Raw genomic sequence first — 17192 nt, 5'->3', positions numbered from 1 at the left:
TGAATCACTTTAATGTTATGTCACACTGCCTTTGGTTTAATTTTCATGGCACCAAACAGTATAAAAAAATCACTGCCACACATTTTTATTAAAAAAAAAGTGAAATGAGAAATGTAATCATCTGAATGAACTCATTCCATTATGATTTTGCTAAAGAATGTTTTTTAAATATATATATTTCACCTGACACTTCTTGAGTATCATTGTTTTTCGGAGATGAAAGCAAACATCTTTGAAGCCAAAAAGCTCTTCATCAAAAGTTCCATCCAAAGTTTGTGTTCTCTAAAATAGTCTCAGAGCAACAATCTGGCATCAAGAAGAGTTTCTGAGGATGAATTTAGCTGCATACAAAGACAACAGTTTTCTCCCAGTGCTGGTAGTTTGGCACCATCCAGAGTTACACACGCACGCTAAAGGAAAAGACCATGTTCGTGCCCTTCATCTCTCAGGTAGCGTCCCTGTTAGCGGCCAGACAACTGGGGACTGCTGTGAGAATGTTTAGCCCCCAAAGTGCTGCCCGTCTCCCCACGCAAAGCCTCCTGGACGCTCCTCAGGCAGGGGGTTATAGTTGGCGTCTTCCTCCGGAGTGTCAAACAGCATTTTTCTGTGGCACACATAAAGAGGAGGAAGGTGAAATACTTCACAAGGCTGAAAGCTCACAAAACACCACAAGACGTAAATCAAGCACTTCTACATTTACATCATCATCCACAGTGCTCAGACAGCACAGCAAAGCCACACCCACATTCACCAAGTATCAGACGTGCAGAGAAAATATTACATTGGTTTTTAAACATTCATTAATGAAATATCTATCTCAGTTCCATAAAATTAGCCATTTTCTTTTATGATGGATTTGATCAAAACCAAGGTGCATCCTTCCATACAGTCGGCATATATATATATATATATATATATATATAGTGTGTGTGTGTATTAGGCATATGGAAATTAATCGATACAAATCAATATCCAAATACAAATGTGCGCAATGCGAGTGCATCGATTCATTTGATGGGTTGAATCGTGTTGCATTGCTTGCAGTGCTTGCATCAATTTTTTTCCGAGGCACACTGAATGCACCACAGACAGTTCGGGACACTGGAGTGCCTGTTGTTTTTGAGGGTGTTTATCAAGAAATGACTATTCCTCTACATTGTTTGCAGACTGCAATGCGTCTGCTTGAAGCTTGAAGCAATGAAACAGTGCTTCGACCTGCTGTTCGCTGGTTCCCTGCATCGCTGGTTTTGGCAAGTCCACTGGCGTGAGCACCAGCTGGTGCATAAAGTGAAGTTGTCCATCAGGTAAGTTGTCCATAACTAAGTGCACAGCTCCAAAGAGCCACACAGATTTCGGTTGGAATTAATAACTTCAGAGCAAATTGCCATTGTAAATCAAATGGCACCTCTTTCCAAACGTTAATACAAACTACAACCAATCAAAACCAGAGTATTTTTTTTCCTCAAAATGAGACATCCTCTTTTTTTTTATTAATTACACCCTGGTGTGTAGCGGAGCTGGCTGAAGAGTTCAGCTCAGAGTCTATGAGTCATTTGTTTCAATATAATAAAGGAAATGCTTTTGACAAAAACTAAAGATTTTGTTTATTTCTATTCTGTCCAGAGATCAAGGATCCAACATGTACATCAGTGGTTTTCAGACTGTGAGTCCCCCCCGCTGGTAAAGTTTAACCCGCATAAGGAAAGTGACCCAAATAACACCAGTGCTAGCTTCTCTTCACTGGAGTTTAAGGTTCTGTAGCTGACATTCCATGGGTTTCCATGACACTTGGAAAAATGCAATTTAAGACTGAAAACTATGAAAACACTTGAATTTTGAAAAATCTCCAAAATATCACAAAAAAAATTTATACGCTAGCATGAGTTGTTTTTTCTGATTTTTTTGACAAACCAACATTTTACAAAGATGAAATGGAAACATTTGTCACATTTAGTTCACATCCCAACATGAAAAGTTACATGACATTCATCTGGACTAAAGATACGGAGCTCTGTTTAAATTTACTTGAACAAGAGATTACAGCCAGATTAGACAAGACAACAACAGCTAGCATTTTGAAAAACCTGAGAGAGACATGTCAACTTCTTAAACATATCACTTTCATTTGAGCATGGCTGCAATGGAAACCTGTCTGGGTTAAGTTATTCTGCTCCTGGAAGTGCAGAGAGAGAGCGACATCCTTACTCACACAACAGACGTGCATGTGTGTCAGGGACAAAGTGTCAGTGAGCGAGAGAAAAACTGGTCACTATATTTGATCACTCCACAACACTGAAGGTCACTCAAACAACGTTTTTGCAGCATATGAAGATATGTGCGCTAGGGGTGTCATGGTACACAAAAGTCACAGGTTGATTCACATCTGTGTTTAGATGTCACGATTCAGTACAAGTACGGTACAGGAGCTTTAATCTGAGCAGCACAGATCAGACACATTAGCAATGTGAGACTGTAAATGTAAACTTAATCATTAAACATTACTGGATTGATTACATCTCTTGTCATTCACGTTGGAATGATTTACTGTCCATCATAGTAAGTGTTTTGTTTTTTGTCTATTTATGGCATGCCCATTTTAAGTTTGCTTTATTTTTGAGTAAATGACGGCATCCATAAAACCTCACTCGGTACAGATTAGAACGCATTGTTCGCAGTGTCGCTATTCTCCTCCTGCCTGGTGGCTCCATCCTCAGCATCCTTCTCCCTATACGAGGTCTATTAGAAAAGTATCCGACCTTATTATTTTTTCAAAAACCATATGGATTTGAATCACGTGTGATTACATCAGACATGCTTGAACCCTCGTGGGCATGCGAGAGTTTTTTCACGCCTGTCGGTTATGTCATTCGCCTGTGGGCAGTCTTTGAGTGAGGAGTCGTCCACCCGCTCGTCGATTTTTTTCATTGTTTAGGAATGGCTCAGAGACTGTTGCTTTGTTTGATAAAAAAAATTTCAAAACTGTAAGGCACAACTGAGTGGACACCATTCAATAAATTCAGCTGGTTTTCGGTAAAAATTTTAACAGCTGATGAGAGATTTTGGTCTGGTAGTGTCGCTTTAAGGACGGCCCACGGCGCCTGACGGCGATCTGCGCTTCGAGGCGGCAGCGTCTCGCCGTTTCAAGTTGAAAACTTCCACATTTCAGGCTCTGTTGATCCAGGAAGTCGTCAGAGAACAGAGAACTTTCAGAAGAAGTCGGCATGAGGAGTTTATTCGGACATTCCATTGTTAACGGTCATTTTGTAATGAAAGAACGTGCGGGCAGAGTCGCATGTCGGGCCGGACCCGACCGCGGGGGGTCGCGGCAGGAAAAACACCTCCGTTGGAAATCTTAACGGGCAAGTTGGAACATGCCCAAGCTGTTAAACAATTTCTCAGTTACTCACTTGTTGAAAGCCATCAAAAGCTGCCTGAATTCTACAAATGGTTTTCAACACGGAGGTGTTTTTCCTGTCGCGGCGCACACAGATTTGCCGAGTCGTCACGGAAACGACTCGGCGAATTTGCGCGTACGTCTTTCATTAAAAAAAATGTCCTTAAACAGTGGAATGTCCGCATAAATTCCTCATGCCGGCCTCTTCTGAATCTTCTCTGTTCTCTCACGATGTCCTGGGTGAATTAAGCCTTAAATTAGGATGTTTTCAGCTCGAAACAGGCCGACGACAGCGCCTGGAAGCGCTGCAGGACGTCCCGCTCCGTGGGAAGTCCTTACACCGACAGAAACACCCCATAATCTCTCATCAGCCGTTAAACTTTTCACAGAAAACCAGCTTAATTTCTCGAATAGTGTCCACTCGGATATTCCTCACAGGTCCAGAAAAAATTTTGATAAAGCAACGCGCGCCGTCTCGAGCAGCGTGTGAAACAAAGGAATTCAGCCGAGAGGGCGGGACCACATCTCACTCAAGGCCTGCCCACAGGGAAATGACGTCACCGACACGCGTGAAAAAACTCACGCATGCGCACGAGGGTTCAAGCATGATTGGTGTAATCGCATGTCATTCAAATCCATATAGTTAAAAAAAAAAATAAAAGGGTCGGTTTATTATCTAAGAGACCTTGTATACCCTGGGTTCCTCCTCTGCACATGTCCAAACCATCTCAATCTCACCTCTCTGACTTTGTCTCCAAATTGTCCCACCTGAGCTGTCCCTCTGATATGTTTATTCCTAATCCTGTCCAAGCTCGTCACTCCCAAAGACAATTGCAACATCTTCAACTCTGCCACCTGCCTTTTTGTTAGTGCCACCATCTCCAAACTGTACAACATAACTGGTCTCACTACTGTCCTGTAAACTTTCCCCTTTACTCTTGCAGATATTCACAAATCACTCCTGCCACCTTTCTCCACCCACTCTGCCCTGCCTGCACTCTCTTCTTCACATCTCTACCACACTCTCCATTACTTTGGACAACCAAGCATTTAAAGTGATCTTAACATTCCTCCAACACTTAACCTCCAACACTCAACATACTCTTCCTTTAAAATGACCGCAACACCATTTCTCTTCCTATCCACACCATGATACAACAACTTGGACCCACCGCCTATGCTCCTGGCCTTACTTCCCTTCCAGTTGTTCTCTTGCACACACAATATGTCTACCTTTCTCCTCTCCATCATATCAGCCAGCTCTCTCCCTTTACCAGTCAGACTGCCCACATTCAAAGTCCAGACTCTCACTACCATCCTTCTAGTTTTCATCTTCTCCCGCTGTCTGTGGACACGTTCTCCTCCTCCTCTTCTTCATCTTCACCCAGCAGTACCCCAATTTCTCCCGGGACCCTATTGGGCAACGACACCGGTGTTAGCCTGCACCTCGACCCCTCTGGTATGGAAATTTGATTTGTACTCTGCATTGTTAATTTTGGCTTGTTTGACACCTTATGCCCTTCCTGACCCAACCCTCCTCATTTATCCGGGTTTGGAACCGGCACTCAGAATATACTGGCTGCACACCCCGTGTGGTTGAGTTTTTACACCAATTCATATAAAATGTCAATTTATAAGTTGGTGTCATTTTCTGTCTAAAGGCGAATACGAACTGATCTCATCCAGGGACAGCGATTCAACACAAACCCTTATCAGTACACTTTCACTTTCAGGTTCATGTTTTGGAAGAAAATGGTAAATTAACCAAGTCCACTTATGCTTCTAAGTTTCTGATTGGAATAACCCATTCACTCCCTTTAACTGCCTTGTTCACTGTGTCCTCTTCACCAGGAACAGACAGCAGACTGAGGGGTGTGGCCATACCACTTGCACTGACAGTCTGGCCACACCTCCTGCACAAAGCATGGAACTAGAGTGACACCCAATCTGTGGACATGAGATGAAATGTCAGTGAATTACGGAAACAAATAAGCACATCTATCATAATGCGCAAAGTCGTATCATGTATTCTGTGTGCAGCACTATGAACCAAATCGCTGCGTGCATATTGTACGGTTCAATACATCTAATTTGATTACACCTATGATTGAGTAATCAGCACAGTAATTAATTAGCAAAGTAACTAATAGTTACTTTTCTGAGTACTCAATCTTAAATACAACCAAGTTAGATTACTAGTTCCCTATTAGTTATATTCAGCAGCTGCAGACAAGTTGTCCCCAGCGTCTAATAAAGTAACTTTTCAAAGTAACTGTGGCAACACTGGTTACCACACAAAACATGAAATTTCTTGGGTTCATGCGGCCTGCAAAGAAACAAAGACAAAAGTAAATACAAGAATCACTTTATTTTTGATATTTTGCCATCTTTTTTTCTTAATTGTTGCTGTAGCAGACCATGAAATTTGCTGAGTATATTTGTGGTTTCAGTGTGGGAGTAGTTCAGAGCAACCATGGAGAAGGACTTTTGGTCAGCACCAACGTGCTTCTGGCAGACTGTGAGGCACATCAAGAGAGGAAAAAGGGGGAACCATCCAAGCTGTCTATAGTAAGGATGGGACTCTGTTGGCCTCAACTGAGGATGTAATCCAGCTCTGGAAGAAACACCTTGAGGAACTCCTGTATCAGACCGGAGTGCCTATACAATAGGGGCAGAGCTGGAAGCTGATGGAGGATTTTCAACAATTTCCCTGGTGGAAGTCACTGAGGTAGTCAAACAACTCCGCAGTGGCAAAACTGGAGGGTTCGGCCGATAGTCGAACCTCTGATTGAAGAGGAACAATGCGGGTTCTGTCCTGGTTGTGGAACAACTGACCAGCTCTTCACTCTCACAAGGATCCCGGAGGGTGCCTGGGAGTATGTCCATCCAGTCTACATGTGTTTTGTGGACTTGGAGAAGGCATATGATCGGTTACCCCAGAAGATACTTTGGGAGGTGCTGCAGGAGTATGGAGTGAGGGGGTCCCTTCTCAGGGCCATCCAATCTCTGTACTGACAATGCGAGAGCTGTGTTCGGGTGCTCGGCAGTCAGTCAGACTCATTTCCAGTGGGGGTTGGCCTCCGACAGGACTGCGCCTTGTCACCAATCCTGTTTGTGATATTCATGGACAGGATATTGAGGCGTAGTCGGGGGGAGGAGGTTTCCCAGTTTGGTGGGCTCAGGGTCTCATCACTGCTTTTTGCAGATGATGTGGTCCTGTTGGCTTCATCAGTCTGTGACCTCCAACACTCACTGGATCGGTTCGCAGCCGTGTGTGAAGCGGCTGGGATGAGGATCAGCACCTCTAAATCTGAGGCCATGGTTCTTAGCAGGAAACCCATGGATTGCCTACTCCGGGTAGGGAATGTAGTCTTACACCAAGTGAAGAAGTTCAAGTACCTCGGAGTATTGTTCACAAGTGAGGGGACAATGGATTGGCCGGAGAATCGGCACAGCAGGGGCGGTATTGCATTCGCTCTACCATACTGCTGTGACGAAAAAGGAGCTGAGCCAAAAGGTGAAGCTCTCGATCTACTGGTCAATCTTCGCTCCTACTCTCACCTATGGTCATGAGAGTTTGGTCCGAAAGAACTAGATCGCGGGTACAAGCGGCCGAAATGGGCTTCCTTAGGAGGGTGGCTGGTGTCTCCCTTAGAGATAAGGTGAGAAGCTCTGTCATATGTGAGGAGCTCAGAGTAGAGCCACTGCTCTTTCGCGTTGAAAGGAGCAAGCTGAGGTGGTTCGGACATCTGGCAAGGATGCCTCCTGGGCTCCTCCCTAGGGAGGTGTTCCAGACACATCCATCTGGGAGGAGACCCCGGGGAAGACCCAGGTCGAGGTGGAGAGTTTATATCTCCACACCGGCCTGGGAACACCTCGGGATCCCCCAATCAAAGATGGTCAATGTGGTCCAGGAAAGGGAAGTCTGGGGTCCCCTGCTGGAGCTGTTGCCCCGTGACCCGATCCCAGATAAGCGGTTGAAGATGAGTGAGATGAGAGTGAGTGATATTTTTGGTTTCACGTGAATAACCCCAAAACTGACTAACTATGGTTATGGAATATCAGTTTGTAATCAGTTTGGGAACTGTGGGACTGCTCATGAGACTTTTGTTTTATTTAACAAGACTGTCTGCAACTCGATACTCACATGATTGTTGGGGTTCTGAGCCACCTTCCACCACCTGGCTGGTTGGGGAAAACATCCTCCAGGAAGAAGTACACATGACCAACAGCGATACCTCAGGACAGGAAATCACAGTGAAAACAGATGCTACTCATACAGAAATATTTCTTTAGGCTTTCAGCTCATCAGTATAAAAATGACAAGTACCTACCTAAGAGATCCACAATGATAGAGTTCCCCAGCAGAAGGGAGAATCCCATCAGTACCCAGGGTAGGAAGGGTGCCTGGAAGTTTAACAGGCCAAAGAAATTCATGCGAACGTTTGGGTTTCTTTGACTCCAAACATAAACCAGCATAATAGTAAAGGCTTGTCCCAAGAACACCAAACTCGCAAACGTGCCAAATATCTGAAATCTTGTTAAAGAATATGTTTAAATAATGAATAAAAACTACAATGACAATTTTTTTTTCTCTCCTGTTCTTGGACATATATTAGCAATGGTCTCTTGCTGTATATATTTGTGGTTTCTTGAGAGGGATGGAAAAAGAAAAAAAAGGTGAACTCATTCAATCTACTCTCCACAAATGTCTGACAATAGAAAAAAAAAAACTTGAATCCTATGAACAGGAACCACAGGAAGCAGTATCTGTGACACACAGCCATGGCAAGGATACGGTCATCAGAAGTCCACCAAAGAGGAACATGAAGACAAAGTCAGCTGTGCGCCCCCTGAAGGAGCCCTCTTCTAACATACGGCAGTATCTGTACCTGAAAGACAAGGATTAAGGAAATCTACACAGAAAAGCTTCAGGATGCCTTTGCTCATCGATTTCAACCAATAAAAAGCAAAACACGCAAACAAGCACACACAAAAACCTTCAACTCACTATTTTCAATTAATCAGCTAAAGAAAACAGCCTCTCTAGAAACCAGGAAGAGGTTAAAGCTCATTAATGTCACCAAGAAAATCACACTGCTGTGATCATGCAAATTAGAAATCTACCAGTTATCTGCTCTCCAAAGCTGTGTCAAGTTTCATCATCCCACCACTAACATCTGCCATGAAAAACAGAATCTATGCAAATATCCTTCATGTCGAAAACAGCAGTAAGGAGTGAAACAGAAAAAGGATACAAAAAAATCATATTGAACAGGAAATTGAAACCAACCGGACCAAAGAACAAGAAGTTTGTTATTAGTCGCCATACCTGGGAAGAGACAACATCAACTTTTATTATTTCAAAAACATTATATATATATATATACATACACTCAACAAAAATATAAACGCAACACTTTTGGTTTTGCTCCCATTTTATATGAGATGAACTCAAAGATCTAAAACTTTTTCCACATACACAATATCACCATTTCCCTCAAATATTGTTCACAAACCAGTCTAAACCTGTGATAGTGAGCACTTCTTTGCTGATAATCCATCCCACCTCACAGGTGTGCCATATCAAGATGCTGATTAGACACCATGATTAGTGCACAGGTGTGCCTTAAACTGCCCACAATAAAAGGCCACTCTGAAAGGTGCAGTTTTATCACACAGCACAATGCCACAGATGTCGCAAGATTTGAGGGAGCGTGCAATTGGCATGCTGACAGCAGGAATGTCAACCAGAGCTGTTGCTCGTGTATTGAATGTTCATTTCTCTACCGTAAGCCGTCTCCAAAGGTGTTTCAGAGAATTTGGCAGTACATCCAACCAGCCTCACAACCGCAGACCACGTGTAACCACACCAGCCCAGGACCTCCACATCCAGCATGTTCACTTCCAAGATCGTCTGAGACCAGCCACTCGGACAGCTCCTGAAACAATTGGTTTGCATAACCAAAGAATTTCTGCACAAACTGTCAGAAACCGTCTCAGGGAAGCTCATCTGCATGCTCGTTGTCCTCATCGGGGTCCCGACCTGACTCCAGTTCGTCGTCGTAACCGACTTGAGTGGGATGAATCCCGGTTCACAATGTCCAGGGCAGATGGTAGACAGCGTGTGTGGCGTCGTGTGGGTGAGCGGTTTTCTGATGTCAATGTTGTGGATCGAGTGGCCCATGGTGGCGGTGGGGTTATGGTATGGGCAGGCGTCTGTTATGGACGAAGAACACAGGTGCATTTTATTGATGGCATTTTGAATGCACAGAGATACCGTGACGAGATCCTGAGGCCAATTGTTGTGCCATACATCCAAGAACATCACCCCATGTTGCAGCAGGATAATGCACGGCCCCATGTTGCAAGGATCTGTACACAATTCTTGGAAGCTGAAAATGTCCCAGTTCTTGCATGGCTGGCATACTCACCAGACATGTCACCCACTGAGCATGTTTGGGATGCTCTGGACCGGCGTATACGACAGCGTGTACCAGTTCCTGCCAATATCCAGCAACTTCGCACAGCCATTGAAGAGGAGTGGACCAACATTCCACAGGCCACAATTGACAACCTGATCAACTCTATGCGAAGGAGATGTGTTGCACTGCATGAGGCAAATGGTGGTCACACTAGATACTGACTGGTATCCCCCCCAATAAAACAAAATTGCACCTTTCAGAGTGGCCTTTTATTGTGGACAGTCTAAGGCACACCTGTGCACTAATCATGGTGTCTAATCAGCATCTTGATATGGCATACCTGTGAGGTGGGTGCTCACTATCACAGATTTAGACTGGTTTGGAACAATATTTGAGGGAAATGGTGATATTGTGTATGTGGAAAAAGTTTTAGATCTTTGATTTCATCTCATACAAAATGGGAGCAAAACCAAAAGTGTTGCGTTTATATTTTTGTTGAGTGTAGAAAACCATTCACTATCGGTAAGACAAAAATATTGCATGGTGTCATACAGAACAGTGTTTATGTTATCCAGACTATGGATAATGGAGCACACAGGTAGATCTATCCATCTATCCATAGATAGATTGGGATTTATCCTGTGTGCCTTGGGGGAAAATCAGCTTTATATATTGGCCACTGGCCACACTGCCCTCTAAATACCAGTACTGGCATTTGAAAAAACAATATTGGTTGATCACTACTCACAACAGAACATCAGTTATGACATTCTGGCTACCTGAATCTTTCTATGGGCATAATCCAGTGTAGAGGTACCTCAGTGTTGAAGACGCCAAGGACAATGTCCACATTTCACATGACTGTGGCAGACAGATGGTTACTTTACGCCTCAGTCAAGATCATGGGTCGGACTTTCTCTTTTTGTGTTTTATAAAGCACAAATCATTCTTGATGCAAGTATTCGGCATATTGTAAGCCTCATGTTGTTACAGCACATCACATCACATTCCCCATGGTGAACTTTTCCAGGTTCAAATATATTATTTCCATCATGAAATACATGCCCAATTCTGTTTGTAAATGCAGGTAAAATTAGCGTTATGTTGTCTCCTTGGGAAATTGCAGGTTTTTGATGTTGCCGAGCATTTACTTACTATCACCTGCACCCAGTGTCAATGTTTGCTCAATTCAGTGTCTGAACATAAATCATGGGCCACTTTTTGCTACCAACGCTCACAGTTTGGTGATGTTGACACAAAATTCTTGTACAGTCTGTGACACTCAACAGAGTGCAATATTTAAACATGTAACAACATAATTTTGAGTTTGTGTGATTACTAGCGGTGTTCCAAGATTACACAACCCCCAAAACTGAATTAGTTCACACTGTAAATATAGGGCTCAAAACATGTAATCTGTACAGTCAGTAGTGCATGTACAGTCCATTTTGTATGGCACCCTGTTTTTGTATTTATCCCATTTCTTTTGCTTGACATAGCTTGTCGAATTATTAAAATAAGATAGGCAGGGAAATATATTATCTGACTTGCATTTTTAATGCCTGATAATGGCTCCATAATGATTTTTTTATATATATATATATATATATATATATATACACATATATATATATATATATATATATATATACACACACACACACACACACACAGACACACAAATAAATAAATAAAATTTTGTTGTTGCCTAATTTTGTTTAACCCTCTGGGGTCCGAGGGCATTTTTTGGACAGTTCACTCGCCTGGCATAAATGTTTTATTATTGCTGTTAACAGCTCTCCCTGCATCCCACAATCAAGTTTTATGTCTCCCTTTTTTCAGGACAACCTGTGCTTTCATAATATATATGCTTTTGTTGTGTTTTATAAGTGTAATAAAGGTTCACAATCAAAAATAAGGAAGGAAAAAGTAAAGCGGAAAATAATTTTTCACACACATTTATTCAAAACACACAGCAAACAACTGTTTTGACACTATAAAGGAAATTTGAGGTCTTGTGTGAAAGTCTGTACAACAAAAAGGTTCAAACAATAAACACAAATGCACATTTTGAACAATATATACAAAATGGTCTATGCATTTTTTTTGTCTTCACGGTAAAACCAATAGAGTTATCCAGTAACATTCACATGCAAACTAGTGGAGCAATCCTGATAGTTACACACTCTTTGTTTGAGCATGTGAGATTGTCATCAGAGGCTCTCTGTCTGCTCCGTCTGCTTTCAGTGATCGCTGTGCATAATGGCGCAGGGCACATTTGGAGCCCAATAGTATGTACTCATTGGAGCACCCAGGGGGCTATTCAAACGGGCCAACTAGTAACATATCACTCCTGAAAACGATCTTTGGCTTTTCACGTGAGGTGAATCTGCCCTACGATTGGATTTTGGAAAACCATGTGAAGGTGAACCAATTCCGATTGGACACACACATTGCGCACATCATCACACAGCTTCTATGAGGAGTACAAAGATGGCCGATGGCTGGCTCAAAAGTCTGCGGCGTTAACTTTTCAGCAAAAAAAAAAAGTAAGTTTCTATCTCATATCATTAAAAAGTTATTTAGAATTTAGTAAAGCTTGGTCTTAGCCATCATATACGACGGCATCCGCCCCAGAGGGTTAAAGAATCATTGCACACTTTCTGTAAATCCTATAAACTTGCCTGCTATTTGTCTGCTATATGAAATATTTAACTGAAATTGCTGATCCATACAACCAATGATTTATAAAGGAAAATCATGAACATCATCAGGGGTGCCCAAACGTTTACATACAACTGTGTGTATATATATACCTTTTTAAATATCTTATAGGTATGATGCAGACACTACTAAATAAACATTAACACTAGATGGAATGATGCAGACAATAGTAAATCAATATTAACACTACATATGGTGATAGGATTAATCCAAACCATTTTTGCAGACAGCCATGGAAGGAAATACTAAAAAGAAAGCATCAGCCAACCGCACCCATTTGTACCGTGAGAGGATGAAATAAAACAACGTTGCCTGCTACAAACTTTGAAGATAAATATTCATTAAATTACTCACCTGGTAATTTCTTAGAATTAAACCTGGATTGAAGTACAATTGAAAAGGTGTAATGAGCTCTAGTTGCTGTGAAGGAAGGAAAACAAAGACAATATTGTATAAAAACTGTTGATGACCATCATTAACAACCGTTTACACAGAAACAGCATGAAGCAAATTAATTAAAATCACCTTGAATATAAAAAGACACTGGATTCCTACAGTCTCTGTTTTTTTATTAGAATGTTGACAACTGCTGAAATACCCAATACTTAACGAATAACACAAACTATAATGGCAGAACCAAATCAACATATTCTGGTCATTTGTTAACTGGAGACTTAGTGTCACATTCTTCAATCTATCCAACATTTACATCGACAGCCATATATCATGAGAAAACGATTATCGTATTACAGCACTGTCTGTCTTTAAAATGAAATTTCTATTTTCAAGCATGTGATTTTTCCTGTAGATACTGTGGGGAAAAAAACTTACTGAATGCAAAAGCTGATACTTCCCATGAACATTATTGAAATTTTATACATACACTATATGTAAAAGAACTAGGGCTGAAACGATTAGTCACGTAACTCAAATAATTCGATTACAAAAAATGTTCAAGGTAAATTCTGTACCTCGAAGCTCCATTTAATGTTGTAGTACATATGCTAGGCCTGTGTGTGGCGCTGTAACGTCACCAGTAAAGAAAACAAAAAAGAGAAGAAGACTAGTGCATGCACATAAGCCATGTAAAGCCACTTTCACACTGGCGTATTCGTAGAGCTGCATATTGTGGCGTATCGTCTATGCCGACTTGAGCAGCTCTACGCCCACTTGTAGCAGCTCTACGTCGAGTTTATTCTCCCTACGCAACAGATGTTGAGGGCTACGCGCGTAGGATGAAAGAAATTAAACATGTTTATTTTTCTTTGGCGTAGAGCACTGGACAGAAAATATGCAGTTTTAAGCAGGTCCGCGCAGCACAGCATTACTGCATAGCAGAGAAGCTTGAATCTTCGACTGGACTGGGTTGAGGTAGCTCAGGAAGCTTCTGTGATTTGAAGCGAAATGTCCTCGCATCAATCAACCCAGTCGAAGATTCAAGCTTCTCTACTATGGAAACCACCTGGACAACTGAGAGCCTTCACAGAAAGCGTTACTGCATGCAAGTCTGTGCAACACGGCGCTCCTGTACACATCCAAAAAGTGTGTGCATCCAGAGGAATCAGCTGGAGAACAGGATCACGCAGCCACAGCGCCTGTGTGATCAGAACAGCTGATCTAACTGATGGACGTGTGTGTGCGCTCAGAACAGGGAATCGAACCTCAACTCAGAAATCCAGAAACAGAACAGAAACAGCAGGCAGGCAGGTCTGATCAAACCTGAATAAGCGCTGCGACTCATTAAAATAAAAGCCTCGTTGCTGCATATCAGTGCACTCATCAGACAACCTGATCGATCAGGTCTGATCAAATCAGCGGACCTGATTGGAACAACCAGAGCTTTAAAAGTTTAGAGTCACAGCGCTTCATTCACAGCAGCCTTTACCACAGCCAGACTCAGCAACATCTGTACACAATGAAAATGATCCACCAAGACAAAAAATAATAATAATCAAATAATAATAATAATGTTAAATGACTGTTTCTGAGCCACACCACACCGTGCAGTAGAGAACAGAGCGCACTTCCACAGAGGCAGAAAATAGCAGCTGTGGCTACTTCCGTGGCAGTAATGCAACTGTAAAAACCTCATGATACAGTCCACTGTTTTCCAAGAGCAATGATGTGTTCTGCACAGCCGGCAGGAGTGAACTTTTTTTAAATAGCGGCAAGAGCTACACGCGACTGTGTACACATTAAAACACGAACCAACAAAGCTGCAAGCAGATCTACAAACACAGAAAAAGGCTGAGTACACACGCATTTTGGGCATATTTAAATGAAACACAAAGCCGCAATACGCAGCTCTACGAATACACCAGTGTGAAAAAGCTACAGCTTTCCAATGTGACACACAGAGTAAAATAAAGCCTTATAAGAGAAAGAGGGTCCACACTGATCATCTGAAAGAGACTTACTGCGCATTTAAAGCAAAGAAGTGTGTTTGTCTATTTTTAAAAAACACACGATTTGGTCCAATGGCTGCACTCTGCTCTACATGCACTTTAAGTCAAGTTTTCATCGACCAGGTACAAAGCAGATTTATCAGTGTGGCTTTTGTGGAAAAGCCGCACTCCAGAGACCAGTGTTTCACAGGCTGTGCTCACGTTGATGTGCAGCCTGACTGAGGATTACACCGGCCACCTGCGCTTATGGTCCAGTGCGAGGAGCTCTGTACTGAGTTTACAGCTGGTTTCAATTTATGCAGACAAATAACCTGCCTGATCATTTGATTTACACCCTGTCCTGTCAAAAGTATTGCTTAATGAGTCCATGGAAGCAATATCATTAAGAGATAAGACCAGACCTGAATTTATTCATATTAAACTTCATTTTGGTTGGCCAACAGTAAGGGTAATCTCAGTCTGTGACACAGGTGTTCCACTGTTTGATGGGGACTTTTGTTTTTTACTCTCTTCATATCAACCAACATTTCTTGTTTCAGTTATTCTTTTGGTTCAAGTATCTCTGGAAGATTTGGGTGATTTGGCCTTTGAGGGTTAGCATGTCAAGTCACATTGTAAATAACCTACCAACACATACAGTTACCTTAACAATATCCAAGGCCTTTTTCTTTTGCTACTTTAAATTTGCCAATTATCTCATAATGTATTTCCTAACTAGATGTTGATTAATCAGCCTACTGTCCACTGTTTGTGTACAGTGGTAGGTGCTGGTATGTCTGAGTCTAGACTAGTATTAGTACTATATATTAGTATATAGTATATATATTAGTAATATATATATATATATATATATTATTTACCAGGGTACTAATACTAGTATATATATATAGTGTGCTCTTACAGCCAGAGTACTCTAATCACGATGATGATGATGGCGGTAATTTAAATCCAACATAGGTTTTTCTTTATTCATTTATTCTAATGACAAAAACATCACCTTTAAATATTCCTGGCTGTGTTGACACAGACATGTTTAGATTAAACAGACACTTTGATCCGAAACACCTGCAGCTAACAGCTGTGACCTGCCAACGTTTTCGTCACCCATCAACCTACTGCTAACCAATGTTTAACTACTTTTAGGAAATAAATCAACGGTCTGACAGTGATTGTCGCCTGTTTTTACCCATTCTGTCCTCACTTAACAGGAACTAACGACACATTAGCACGAGCTAGCTCAAAATTAACCAAGCTTCCGTAACCGTGTTAAACTACACCAAACTACCAAACACGTTTCAGAGAACTTTATCTCACCACTGCAGCGGTTGTAAGAACACAGGCCGTTGTATACGCCCGGGTAACAACGGGAATCTGTAAATACTCCTGTCGAAAAGTCTGGTAAGCCATTTTGCTCAGTGAACAGTTGTGACGTTACGTTTGTGATGAAACCAACTCTGGCTGGTCCTCGCCTTCTCCGCGCACGCGGAAAAGGCAGGCTCCTCCAAAGCTGCCGGTGTCTGCCCGGTAGTGACGTCACACACAGGAAGAGGGGACTTTTGTTGTTCTGGTTTGCATGTCTGAAAAAAAACACAATACTCGCGGTAAAAACTGTTTATGAATAGAAATGTATGCTCTGAAAAGTAAACATGCACAGTAACATAGGAGGAGGGCGTAGGGCATGTTATATAGTAGCCCACCAACAGGCCCTCTCCTAGCCTGTGATTGGTTGGCGGCCGAGACGCTGACGTCCACCTCACATTGATGGGGCACGAGCACCGCTCTCCTATTCGTCGTTTCGGAGATCAGTGGGTGGGATCACTGAGTGTAGAGTTCAGTCCAAAATGGAGGTCAGATCGGTTGTCTTCTTTTTTTTTTTCTTCTTTTTTTTTTCCAAAACTTTATTTCAACAAATGCAATAACAAACAGTAAACGAACAAAAACAAGGTCACAATAACGTTCTCAGTATTATCATGAGAAATAGAAAGAGATTAAAAAAAAACATGCCAGGGCATCCATGGCTTTCCACCGGGGGGCGTGCCTGTTCTGAAACCTGCACCACATGCTCCCAACCAGGGTTGCCTTGGTCTGTTCAGAGTACAGGTTGGAGGTTTTTTTTTTTCTTTTTTCTTAACTAATTAAGAAGAAATTGAATTACAACATCTCGTAGAGACAAATATTCAAACAAAAACAGACAAAAATAAAAACAAACAAACAAGAGCAAATTCAAAAGGGGCATTACCCAGT

The 17192-nt window shown here is 42.0% G+C and overlaps 1 protein-coding gene across 1 annotated transcript; it reads right to left on the bottom strand.

Annotated features, from left to right (window-relative positions):
- Positions 1–73: 73 nt before the first annotated feature.
- Positions 74–16420, bottom strand: derl2 (derlin 2). The gene is made up of 7 exons (XM_034192591.1): positions 16263–16420; positions 12898–12963; positions 8653–8726; positions 8193–8286; positions 7729–7924; positions 7542–7632; positions 74–604 (listed from the first exon to the last, which is right to left on the bottom strand). The coding sequence occupies exons 1-7, from the start codon at positions 16353–16355 to the stop codon at positions 499–501; spliced, it is 720 nt and encodes a 239-aa protein (XP_034048482.1). The 5' UTR covers positions 16356–16420; the 3' UTR covers positions 74–498.
- Between the last annotated feature and the right edge of the window lie 772 nt (positions 16421–17192).

The sequence above is a fragment of the Thalassophryne amazonica genome, chromosome 17 (assembly GCF_902500255.1).
Source record: "Thalassophryne amazonica chromosome 17, fThaAma1.1, whole genome shotgun sequence".
NCBI classification, from domain to species: domain Eukaryota; kingdom Metazoa; phylum Chordata; class Actinopteri; order Batrachoidiformes; family Batrachoididae; genus Thalassophryne; species Thalassophryne amazonica.
Note: the sequence above shows the minus strand (reverse complement) of the source record. Positions and strands in the feature narration are given on the sequence as shown.

Bases quoted from the DNA above. Each gene is read 5' to 3' on its own strand.
- derl2 (XM_034192591.1), bottom strand. From the start codon at position 16,355: ATGGCTTACCAGACTTTTCGACAGGAGTATTTACAGATTCCCGTTGTT. The intron at 12,964-16,262 runs GTGAGATAAAGT...CTTCCTTCACAG, and splicing joins TTCTTACAACCGCTGCAGTG to CAACTAGAGCTCATTACACC. The intron at 8,727-12,897 runs GTGAGTAATTTA...GTCTCTTCCCAG, and splicing joins TAATTCTAAGAAATTACCAG to GTATGGCGACTAATAACAAA.